Genomic DNA, 12,294 nt, shown 5'->3' with positions numbered 1-12,294 from the left:
AATGATAAAGCAAATATTGATGATTACTTACTATATAACCCTCGCTAAAAGAGAAGTTCCAACTATACTTGGTAAGGAAGTTGGCAGAAGAGCTATAGTTAGCAAACACCTCTTGCTCAAGAGCCTTGTTACCTAGAGCAGTGCTCCTAGGAAGAAACCTGCTGGTCACAATCATTTGCCTATCAACACCCACACCATCTCATGATTATTTTCACTAGCAACATGTTAGCTAGCATGTGACAGAAAACGCTTCTAAAAGAAAAGGCATGTACAGGTGATTCAGGCCAATCTTATACCTCTGTTTAAACGATCAATTTATCGGCCTGGTACAATGGTTCCTACCTGTAATTTTAGCTACTTGCTAAAAGTAGCAATCTGGAAGGCAAACAGTTGGAGGCCAATCTAGTCAAAAAGTGAGCAAGATCCCACCCCACCTCAAGAATGAGGTATAAACCTAGAATTCCAGCCTTGCAGGAAATGTAGATAGGATTGTGCTCCATGGCCAATCAGGTCAAAAAGAGTGAGATCATATCTGAAAAATAACCTGGAAGTGTGATTCAAGTGGTAGAGTACTTGCCTAGCAAGTGCTAAGTTCAAACTCAAGCATGTACTGCTGAAATAAATGAACAAATAAGCAATTTATTTCCTCAGTTGCAAAAGACGCTAACATGCCAATTAGCCTCACCAAAATAAACAAATGAAAAGATTACCAAATTAGGAATGAAATGTCAAAGCTAAGGGACTCAAGTCAACCTTTTTTTATTTTATTTTTATTTATTTATCTTTTTGAGGTCCAGTCGTGGGGCCTGAACTCTGGGCCTGGGCACTGTCCCTCAGCTCTTCAGCTCAAAGCTAGCGCTCTTCCACTTGAGCCACCGCGCCACTTTCTGGCATTTTTCTTTTTGCTTATGTGGTGCTGAGGAATCAAACCCAGGGCCTCATGCATGCAAGGCAAGCGCTCACCACTGAGCCACCTTCCCAGCCCTCAAGTCAACCTTTTATTAATATATGACAACCAAAAACTATACAAGTAACTGTCTTCATTTGAATTCATGAAAGTAGAATTCTAAGGGGCTGGGAAGGTGGCTCAGTGGTAGAGTGATTGCCTTGCATGCATGAGGCCCTGGGTTCGATTCCTCAGCACCACATAAGCAGAAAAAGCCTGAAGTGGCGCTGTGGCTCAAGTGGTAGAGCGCTCACCTTGAGCAAAAGAAACTCAAGGACAGTGCCCAGGATCTGAGGTCAAGCACCAGGACTAGCAGAAAACAAAAACCAAAAAAATTTTTTTAAAAACACAGTAGAATTCCAAATACAAAGTTGAATTGAAAAACCAACACAAAATCTGAAGTCAAAATTCAGCTTAAGACAAAATATTTTCATGGAATTGTCCCTCATATGCCTCCAGTTTTGTTTTGTTTTTCTGTCAGTTGTGGGGCTTGAACCCTGGGCCTGGGCACTGTCCCTCAGCGCTTCAGCTCAAGGTGAGCGCTCTATCACTTGAGCCACAGAGCCATATCCAGTTTTCTGGTAGTTAACTGGAGATCAGAGTCTCATGGACTTTACTGCCCAAGCTGGCTTCGAACCGCAATCCTCAGATCTCAGCTTCCTGAGTAGCTAGGATGACAGACATGAGCCCACAGTTTTCTCTTTAAGCTAAAATAATTAATCAAGTAGAGCAGAAATAAATTTACTGTCATTAAACATAATCCATGAGTATCACACAGAACAAGTAGAAATAAATATAGGCATAAAAACAAACTTCAGCTGGGTGCTGGTGGCTTTATCTCAATTAAGCACTAAAAATCCAGAAGTGTTGCTGTTGCTCAAGTGGTAGAGCACTAGCCCTGAGCACAAAGAGGCTCAGGGACTGTGCCCAGGCTCTGAGTTCAAGCCCCGCAACTGACAAAAACAAAAAACAAAAATACTTCAGGTGGATGTAGTAGTAGCACAGTACAGTATTTTAGGAGAGCAGAGGCAGGACCATTATGACTTTAAGGTTAGGATGACCTACATAGTGAGATCCTTTCAGTTAAAAACAAAAACAAAAACGAACTACAATGACTCTAAACAAATCAAAACACCATCATGAATAACCAGATTTTGCAAGAAGACACTTACATACCAAATATGTCCTAGGGCCCCACTAAGTTATTTAACATAGTCAAGGCACCCATGGCTCATGCCTGTCATCCTAGCTGCTCAGGAGGCTGAGATCTGAGGATCACAGTTCAAAAGCCAGACCAGGCAGGAAAGGCTGTGAGACTCATAACCAATAAACCACCAGAAAACCAGAAGAGGAGCTGTGGCTCACAGTGGCAGAGTGCTAGCCTTGAACACAAAAGCTCAGGGACAGTGCCCAGACGCTGAGTTCTAACCCCATGACCATGACCATGACTATGACCACCACCACCACCACCACCACCACCAAACAGGAAAATCAGTTATTCAGCAAGCTTGAAATCTTAAAAAAAAAAAATTCCTTAGCCAGGTACAGAGGCTCAAACCTGTAATCCTACATACTTGGGAGGTGGAGAATGGGGAAAGATAAGTTTGAGGCCAGCCTGGCCATAAAAGTTGGCGCAACTCCATTCTTACTGGATAGCTACCACTGCCTGTCATCACAATTGGGAGAATGGTGGTAAGGCTAGAGACAGCGATGGACATGTCCATCCCAGTGATAAAGAGAAACACGAACGAGGAGGATGGCTGCCCAGACTGGCCCAAGCATTAAGACTCTACCTCAAAAATAACAAGGCTAACTGGGCAGCTAATGCCTAGCTACTCAGAAAAGTTGAGACCTGAGGATCATGGTTCGAAGTAAGAGCAGGGCAGGAAAGTCCACTTAAGCACCAGAAAACTGGAAATAAAGCTGTGACTCAAGTGGTGCTAGCCTTGAGCTTTACAGTGCTCAGGTCCTGAGTTCAAGCCCCATGACTGCAGGGGCGGGGGGGGGGGTGGAACGGAGGGGGGGGACAAGGCTGGGGTACTGGTGGTTGAGATCTGAGAATCCAGGTTCCAAGCCAGCCCTGACAGACAAATCTGAAAGACTCATCTCCAATTAACCAGCAAAAAAGCCCAAACCAGAGGTGTGGCTTAAGTAATAGAGTGTCAGCCTTGAGCTGAGAAATCTAATGGAGAACAGAGCTAAAAAGACCCCGAGTTCAAGTTCCACAGTACTAGCACAGACATAAAAATAACCAAGGCAAAGCGTGGAGTAACATAAATGGTAGAACACCTGCTTAGCAAGCCTTGACTTCAAATCACACATAAGATTTTAGAGGGGCTGGGAAGGTGGCTTAGTGGCAGAGTACTTGCCAAGCATGCATGAAGTTCTGGATGCGATGCTTCAGTACCACATACACAGAAAAAGCCAAAAATGGCACTGTGGCTCAGGTGGTAGAGTGTCAGCCTTGAGCAAAAGAGCTCAGGGACAGTGCCTGAGTTCAAATCCCAGGACTGGCAAAAAAAAAAAAAAAAATTTAAAGAGTGGTGGTGTACATCTGCAGTCCCAGTACTCAAAAGAAGCTGAGGTAGGAGGATCTGAAGTTTGCAGCCAGCTTGGACACAGTCCCTGTCTTTAAAAAAAAAAAGTACTTAAATGTTTAAAAAAAAGGAATCAATTATATCAATTTGAATGAAAAGTGGCAGGAAAGATCTAGGAACACCACTGTTTAACTAAGGAAACTAGAATATGAGTTTTTTAGAAAAATAATCTTAGTGCACATAAAATAAGACTTGGCAATTTCTTAGAAAAACACAACTGTATCAATAGCTGTTCAATACTTTTCCAAAGACAGTGTGTGTGTCAATAAAAGGGACATCAGTGGCTCCCACCTTTAATGCTATTCAGGAGTAATATCTGAGGATCAAGGGTCAAAGCTAGCCTGGCCAGGAAAAGTCCACGAGACTCTCTCATCTCCAATTAACCACCAAAAAAGCAATAAGTGGAGCTGCAATTCAAGTGGTAGAATACTAGGGAGGGACAGCTCACAGGCCCTGAGTTCAAGCTCCAGAACTGGCACCAAAAGAAAAAAAAAATCTTTTTTCAACAACCTAGAATAGTAGGATATACCTGTAGGCCCAGTGATTCAGGGGACTGAAGCAGGATCACTTGAGATTAAAGACCTTGTCTCAAAAAGTCTTTGCCAGGAGTTGGTGGCTCATTCTTGTAATCCTATCGACTTAGGAAGCTGAGATCTGAGGATCACGGTTCAAAGCCAGCCTGGGCAGGAAAGTCGATGAGACTCTCAACTCCAATGAACCACCAGAAAGCTGGAAGTAGAGCTGTGGCATAAAGTGGTAGTGCGCTAGCCTTGAGCACAAAAGCTCAGGGACAGGGCCTTGGCCTTGAGTTCAAGCCCTACAACCAACAACAAAAAAGAAAAGTCTTTAACTCCCATTTCTGAAACAGGAGCAGGAAGTGTTTCTTTTTTCTATTTCTCCCTACTTTTAACCGTGTTTTACTATAAAATATCCTTGCTAAAACTTACAGAACAGCCAAGTCTTTCGAATGGTTCTGCAAGGCTCTATGAAATCTGCACCCCGACTCCCACTGTGACCCACTTTACTACTGTTCTTTCTTATGCATCCCATTCTAGCAATATTGGGAAGAACTCACTGGTCTGCACCAGGAGGGCCTCCCCGCCCCCCCCCCCCCCCACACCTTGGGACCATTCTCTCTGCTTGAAATACTCATCCTTGATGTTAGCACAGTGCACTTCCTCTTAAGTCTGCCTAAATAAATAGTACCCTCCCAAGGAGAATGACCACCCCACCCCACCTTATAATGCAGCCTCTTCCTCAACAATTCTGCATTACCCTTACCACAAGCTATGCCATTCTCCTCCCGTGGCACTTACCTTGGAAAACTGATTGCACTATTTCTCGCCCTTCATTAGGATGTACACTCAGCAAGGGCAAAATGTGGCTTTATATACTGGTCAACCCTACTGTACCCATGTTTAGCACACACATGCAAATGTTAAAAAAAAAAAAAAAGCACCATTTCTTACCACTGTTCAACTACTTGCTCATTTCCCTCAGGAGGGGGTCTTGAAGGGTCTGACTATATGCAATTTACAGTGCCCTCAACACCTGTCTCTGGTCTGCAACGGACACCTGAAGAACAGATGCTTAAGTGATTACAACCATCTTCACCGGAAAGGCAATTTTCTCTACGCTGCAAGCCAGGAATCAGACCTGTGTCTGATGAAGAGTGAATGTGAGACAAACACAGGATATTAGGCCCTAACAGTGCAGCTCTAAAGTGATTTTTTTTTTTTCACCTCAACTACTTTAACATGTCTAAGAATGGTTTCAAACCACCCTAAGCCTAAAAGGCACACTTGGTCCCTCCCTTTCCCATCAGGATGCCCATGCCCCTCCCTTCCCCACTTAAAGCAATCTCCTGGTTATTTATTTATTTATTTTTGTCGGTCATGGGGCTTGAACTCTGGGCCTGGGCGCTGTCCCTCAGCTCTTCAGCTCAAGACTAACGCCCTACCACTTGAGCCACAGCACCACTTACAGCTTTTCTTTTCTGCTTAGGTGGTGCTGAGGAATCGAACCCAGGACCTCATGCATGTCACGCAAGCACTCTATCACTGAGCCAACTTCCCAGCCCCAACCTCATGCTTTTATGTTGACTTAAATCCTACTCCTTAATTTCCCCTGATGATCCCCCTCAACTTAAAGCACTTTCAAGTGCTTTAAGCAATGCCAAGTGTTTTCAAGCATTATCTCCTTCAATCCTTCAAACAGCACTGGTAAGCTGCTGCTGCTGCCAATTAGGATGTAACTATTTCCAAAAAGAAAAAGAAAAAAATCCATGCCCAAGAGAGATGAAATCACTTATCCAAGGTTAAACTAGTTTTTAAACCAAAGTCTGCCTGACTCTAAAAATCCCAATTTATCCATGTTTTGTGCTTCCTTTCCCCTGCATACTTGTACATACTTCTTCCTCATAATACATATGTCACTTTACTTCTCATTTTCCTTAAGTAAAACAGATGATACTGTCCAGGAGCGCTAACAAGCCTTCCTTTGGTTCTTAGGAGTATTACGAAAGAGGACATTTTATAATTCCTTACAGGTCCCATACAAGTTAATAAAAAGGAAGAAAGATATGTATTAAAACTTGCTTAGCACTACTAGAAACCCAAAACTACTAGAAGCCACAAAAGCATTAAAAATAAAGATTCCAAGACCTGTGTAAAACATTTTTTATTCCTTTCTCATTCGAGCCCACCAAAGATGCACTTGAGTCCACTTTCCTGCACATATGAAAATTTGTTTTTTCCCCTAAGAAAGAAGTGAAAGGACCTCACCAAACTGGTAAGAGGAACTGAGAACAGGCACTTTCCCATTCAAGGGCTGGTTACTTTGCACTGGCTAAGTGCTCAATTGGCATTTACTGACTCATGAAACACAAGTTTTTTTGAGGTTTTTCAAGTCTCCAGCCAAAACCCTGTAACATGAGCTTTGCTACTAGACTTGATTTTGCAGTCAATCCGCTTAGTCAAAATAATGTTAACCCATGGTGAAGAGCACATGAAAGAAAACCGCCATGTTGAGTTCGCTTACTATGCCAAGAGATGGATTGTGTTTTAGAAAAGCAACATTAATGATTTCTGGGTATTCAGAGATGAGCAACAGCCCAACAGAAAATCCTTCTACCTCACATGCAAACCTAATAGTTACCAAGGAAAAGCCAGAGGAGGTGAAAAGATTTAGCAAAGTGTTACCAAAAAAAAAAAAGGGGGGGTAGGGAGGATAAAATGTGTCAAAAGAGCAATAGCTCTTCGATCATTTGGGTCCTCAAAGTTTGACAGTTCTACAGCCAGCACTGTCCCACCATCAACAATTAACTTTGATTAAAACTTCCAAACACCAACAAGTGGGTCTTCCTTGGAGTCGAAGTTTCCCAAGCTATCAGATGTGGAGAGCAGATGTGAAAATGTCTGAAACTGAAAACAACATCATCCACAGCAACAACAATAAAACCTACTGGGGCAAAAAAAAAAAATTAAAAAAAAAAATAAAATAAAACCTACTGGGGCAAAGGACTCTTATTTTGGTTTTGGAGAACACTTGTCTTCTTTAGGGAATTCCAAAATTGAGTCTTCACAAGGAATAAAACAAAAAAAAAAAAATCAAAAACCAAAAAAAAAGCCATCCGTTTAGGTGAAGAGCTTCCAATTAACCAAGGAAAACAGTGCCTGGAAAGTGTGCAAAAAAAAAAAAAAAGGAAAACAGTGCCTGGAAAGTGTGCAAAACAACCAAGGAAAAGTGCCTGGAAAGTGTGCAAAACAATTAACCAAGGAAAACTGCCTGGAAAGTGTGCAAAAAAATTAACCAAGGAAAACAGTGCCTGGAAAGTGTGCAAAAAAAACCCCAAAATACCTCAAGGGTCTGTGAAGAAAAACGTGATGTGGGAAAACAAAACCTCCAGTGTCACCTCAACAACGGGGGTAATGGGGAGCCCCACCAACCTCAACCACCATTATTACAAAAAACCCACCAACCTCCCCCCCCAAAAAAGGTGTGTGTAGAAGGGGGGGGGGAGCCCTGAAGCGTTAACGAGGGACAAGATGAAAGAGTTCCCAGAAGGGGAAGAAAATCAGACGACCAAGGTTTTTGTTTTTCTTTTAAATAAATCCAGCTCCAAAGGGTAAACAGAGGCACGGTGGAGGGGGGGGTTTGAAACCTTCATCGCGGCCTAAGGCCAGACGACGACGACGACGGGCACGCGAGTGTGTCGGTGTGCGTGTGTGTATATAGATGTGTGTGTGTTTGTGCGCGCGTGCGCGCGCGGACACGCGCGCTAGGCCCTTCCGGTGACGACCTTGCCGACGTTCCGAGCCGGACGCCCGGGCTGAACTTCCACTCGAGCCCGGGGATTCTCGGGCCTACTAGGCTCGTCGGCGCCCTCTTTGGCCGGCGGGGGGTGGGGGGGGTGGGGAACGGGGAGGGAGGGAGAGGGTGGGCAAGTGTGTGTGTGTGTGGAGGGGGGGTTACCAGGCAGCTCTGGGTCGCGGAGGTGGAAGGAGGAGGGGGGACAGAGAAGCTGGCGCGCGGGAGGTCAGACCTTCCTCTCCCCGTCACTCCCCCCTCATCCCCATCGGGTACCCCCCCCCGCTGAGATCGAAGGTGGGGTGGGTGGAGGGGGTCGGTGTCTCCCTCCCCACTGCCCCCCTCTCTCTCTCCCCCCCCCGGTGCAGCCCCGCCGGGCCTGGCCGCCCCTCCCCCACCGGGCCGCCCCGACAACCATGGCTGCGACGCCGACTCTCGGCGCCAACGCTGCCAGGGAGCGAGGAGGAGGAGGAGGAGGAGGGAGAGAGAGAGAAGGGGTGCAGGGGGGGGGAAGAGAACCCCCCCTCCCCAAACTATCCCGAGATGATGAGGAGGAGGAAGACCACACACACAAAAACCCCCGCAAAGGAGACGGCCTGCTTTCCTTCGTCCGTCCCCCCCCACCCCCGACACCCCGAACCCCCCCTTATACCGAACCCCCCCCCACCCCGCCGCCGCCGCGCGCCCAGGCCGAGCTCAAGTCCGGGGGCCCGTTACTCCCTCGCGCCGCTTCTTCCCCCCCCACCCCGCCCCGCCATCCACCCGTCAGGACCGACGGACGGACAGACCGACGGACGCCTTCGCCCCAGCGGGGGGGGGGGGAGGGGGAGACCCCCGAGCGGGCACAGATATCTATCATCATCATCCTCCTCCTGATCAATCATCAAATAAAAATAGAGCCCCCCCCCCCCCGCCGCCCGCCCTGCGCGCGCCGGCCGAGCGGGAGGACTTACTCCGGAGTCGGGTGCTCGGGGTCGTAGAAATCCCCCATTTTCGGAGGCGGCTGAGGCCGCAGCTGCTTCATGGGGAGCGGCGGGGCGGGCGGGAGGCCGGGAGGCCGGGGAGGCGGCGGCGGCGGCGACGCCGCGGCGGGCTTCTCCGCCCCCCTTCCCCGCGGCACGGGCGGCGCGGGCGGGGGGGGGGGGAGGAAGAGGAGGGGACGGGGCGGGCGCACGGGAGGGAGGGGGGGAGAGGGAGGGGGGAGAGGACGGGCCGGGCGAGGACCCGGCGGCCGGGGCGGCCCGCGTCGCCGCCTGACTGACTGACTGACTGGCGGGCCCGCTCGCTCGCTCTCTGTCTTCCGCCCTCCCTCTTCCTTCCCTGTCTCTCTCTCTCAGGCTTTCCCTCCCTCCGGCGCCCGCCAGCCGCTCGCGCGCGCTCACACTCACACTCACACACACACACTTCCCCCCGCCCCTCCCCAGCCTCGAGAAAGGGGCGGGGCGGCAAGAGCCGCGCGCAAGCCACGCCCACCCCGCCCACCCACTTCCGGCCTCTTAAAGGGAGACGCACCCGTTCGCGGGGAAGGGGAGGGGAGGGAGGGGCCGACGTCGCCCTCCGTTCGTTGGCCTGCGGCCGCCACGCGAAATCTCCTCCCTCCCCCCCCCCCCCCGCCTCGCCCCGCCCTCCCGGGGTGTGTGTGGAGGGAGTTCCGAGGGTGGGAGGGAGCGCAGGGGGCGGGGCGGAGCTCCCACTTCCTCCACCCACCCACCCTGGTCCCGCCCCTTGTCTTGTCTGTCAAACCGCGCACCCGGGGGCCTCCGGTGGCTTCCGGGAACAATGAGCTCCGGGGGCCTCGGGGGTGAAGTGGGGCGGACGCGGGGGTCCTGGGTGGGGGGGGGAGAGCGGCGGGGGTGAGGCGGGAGGGGACGGTCTCCCTCCGTGACTTCCCGGGACCCCCCCATCCCCCCCCTCCGCGGCCTTCCCTGACCCCCGAAGCCTTCCCCGGACCTGCGGCCCTGAAGTGCTCTTCCTTGCCCGGCTCCTTAGGTAAACGCGGTGGGGGCGCTTCCCGGGAGGTGTTGCACCCCCTCTTTTTATCTCTCTCCTCATCCCCTCTTTCCCAGAGCTCTCTTCTCTCTGTCTCTCACCCGCCCCCCCTCATCTCTCCAGCCACCCCCCTCCCCTTCACTCCACCAAGGGAGCTACCAGGCCCAGCACGCCCCCCTCCTCCCCCCTGCTCTGCCCCCCCACCTCCTCCCCCCCTGCTCTGCCCCCCCACACCTCCTCCGCCTCTGCTCTGCCCCCCCACCTCCCCCCTGCTCTGTCCCCCCACCTCCTCCCTCCCCTGCTCTGCCCCCCCTCCCCCTCTGCTCTGCCCCCCCACCTCCCCCCTGCTCTGTCCCCCCACCTCCTCCCTCCCCTGCTCTGCCCCCCCTCCCCCTCTGCTCTGCCCCCCAACTCCCCCCTGCTCTGTCCCCCCACCTCTTCCCTCCCCTGCTCTGCCCCCCCTCCCCCTCTGCTCTGCCCCCCCACCTCCCCCCTGCTCTGTCCCCCCACCTCCTCCCTCCCCTGCTCTGCCCCCCCTCCCCCTCTGCTCTGCCCCCCACCTCCCCCCTGCTCTGTCCCCCCACCTCCTCCCTCCCCTGCTCTGCCCCCCCACACCTCCTTCCCCCCTGCTCTGCCCCCCCACCTCCTCCCCTCTGCCCCCCACGCCTCCTCACCCTCCCCACTCTGCCCCCCCACCTCCTCCCCCCCACTCTGCCCCCCCACACCTCCCCCCAGTCTGCCCCCCACACCTCCTCCCCCCTACTCTGCCCCCCCACACCTCCTTCCCCCCTGCTCTGCCCCCCACACCTCCTTCCCCCCTGCTCTGCCCCCCACCTCCTCCCCTCTGCCCCCCACGCCTCCTCACCCTCCCCACTCTGCCCCCCCACCTCCTCCCCCCCACTCTGCCCCCCCACACCTCCCCCCAGTCTGCCCCCCACACCTCCTCCCCCCTACTCTGCCCTCTCACACCTCCTCCCCCCCACACCTCCTCCCCCCTGCTCTGCCCCCCACACCTCCTTCCCCCTCTGCTCTGCTCCTTCCACTCCTCCCCCCTGCTCTGCCCCCCCACCTCCTCCCCCCCTGCTCTGCCCCCCCACACCTCCTCCGCCTCTGCTCTGCCCCCCCACCTCCCCCCTGCTCTGTCCCCCCACCTCCTCCCTCCCCTGCTCTGCCCCCCCTCCCCCTCTGCTCTGCCCCCCACCTCCCCCCTGCTCTGTCCCCCCACCTCCTCCCTCCCCTGCTCTGCCCCCCCACACCTCCTTCCCCCCTGCTCTGCCCCCCCACACCTCCTTCCCCCCTGCTCTGCCCCCCACCTCCTCCCCTCTGCCCCCCACGCCTCCTCACCCTCCCCACTCTGCCCCCCCACCTCCTCCCCCCCACTCTGCCCCCCCACACCTCCCCCCAGTCTGCCCCCCACACCTCCTCCCCCCTACTCTGCCCCCTCACACCTCCTCCCCCCCACAGCTCCTCCCCCCTGCTCTGCCCCCCACACCTCCTTCCCCCTCTGCTCTGCTCCTTCCACTCCTCCCCCCTGCTCTGACCCCCCCACCTCCTCCCCCCTGCTCTGCCCGCACACCTCCTCCCCCACTCCTGCTCTGCCCTCCTCACCTTCTGCCTTCCACCTTCTGTAAGGTATTCTGCCCCCCCCACCCCAAAAGCCTGCAAGGTTGGAGGTAGTGGTTGTATCTTGAAAGGGGGATGTGGAGGAGGGTATGGGGGTATGTGTGGCGGGAGTGTTATCAATCACTTCTCCTGGGGGGAGTGGGATGACTTGGGGAAGGAGAGAATTGCATAAAACTCTTCGGGGCTGGGAAGGTGGCTCAGTGGTAGAGCGCTTGCCTTGCATGCATGAGGCCCTGGGTTCAATTCCTCAGCACCACATAAGCAAAAAGAAAAAAGCCGGAAGTGGCGCTGTGGCTCAAGTGGTAGAGCGCTAGCCTTGAGCTGAAGAGCTGAGGGACAGCGCCCAGGCCCAGAGTTCAGGCCCCACGACCGGACCCCCCTCCCAAAAAAAACAAAAACCAAACTCTGGGCACTTAGGGGTTCACGCCTGCCATCCTAGCCACTTCAGGAAGACTTGAGATCTGAAGATGATTCCAAGCCAGCCAGTTAACCCTCAAAAAAGGAGCTGTGGTCCAGGTGGTAGAGCCCTACCCTGGAGCCAAATGAAGCTCAAGAACAGGGCTCAGACCAGCAAAAATAAATAACAAAACATGAGCCCGATTTTGAGGGTACAGTAAATTGGTAAATACCAATTGATCATTTTGGAAAGTGGTGGTTTATATCATTACCTTGTTGGGTTTTTGTTGTTTTTAGTGAAGGAATGAGTGGAGGTTCCCACTGATTTTGAACTGGATTTAACCAATAAACAATTGAAGGTACGTGTCATAATTATTGAAATGCAATCTAGAAAATAGACGCCATTAATTTTTCATATATTCTTTTTGTGTAGGA

The 12,294-nt window shown here is 52.2% G+C and overlaps 1 protein-coding gene and 1 long non-coding RNA gene across 5 annotated transcripts in view; one reads left to right on the top strand and one right to left on the bottom strand.

Annotated features, from left to right (window-relative positions):
• Setd2 (SET domain containing 2, histone lysine methyltransferase) overlaps nucleotides 1-8,923 on the bottom strand; it is a 71,654-nt gene extending 62,731 nt beyond the window's left edge. The window contains exon 1 of the mRNA XM_070017547.1: nucleotides 8,805-8,923. Within this exon, the coding sequence (XP_069873648.1) occupies nucleotides 8,805-8,875 (71 nt within the window). The 5' untranslated portion in view covers nucleotides 8,876-8,923. The remainder of the gene's footprint in view (nucleotides 1-8,804) is intronic.
• A 652-nt stretch (nucleotides 8,924-9,575) lies between these two features.
• Nucleotides 9,576-12,294, top strand: part of LOC138823987 (uncharacterized) — a 32,007-nt gene continuing 29,288 nt past the window's right edge. For 2 of the 4 annotated variants that reach the window (XR_011370973.1, XR_011370974.1), the window contains exons 1-2: nucleotides 9,576-9,840; nucleotides 12,157-12,218. This is a non-coding gene — a long non-coding RNA (uncharacterized lncRNA). The remainder of the gene's footprint in view (nucleotides 9,841-12,156; nucleotides 12,219-12,294) is intronic. The other 2 variants (XR_011370975.1, XR_011370972.1) reach the window with 1 other exon arrangement.

This window comes from Dipodomys merriami, unplaced genomic scaffold, assembly GCF_024711535.1.
Source record: "Dipodomys merriami isolate MVZ:Mamm:240054 unplaced genomic scaffold, mDipMer1.0.p SCAF_125, whole genome shotgun sequence".
In the NCBI taxonomy this organism is placed as follows: domain Eukaryota; kingdom Metazoa; phylum Chordata; class Mammalia; order Rodentia; family Heteromyidae; genus Dipodomys; species Dipodomys merriami.
This window is presented reverse-complemented; position numbering and strand designations above follow the sequence as displayed.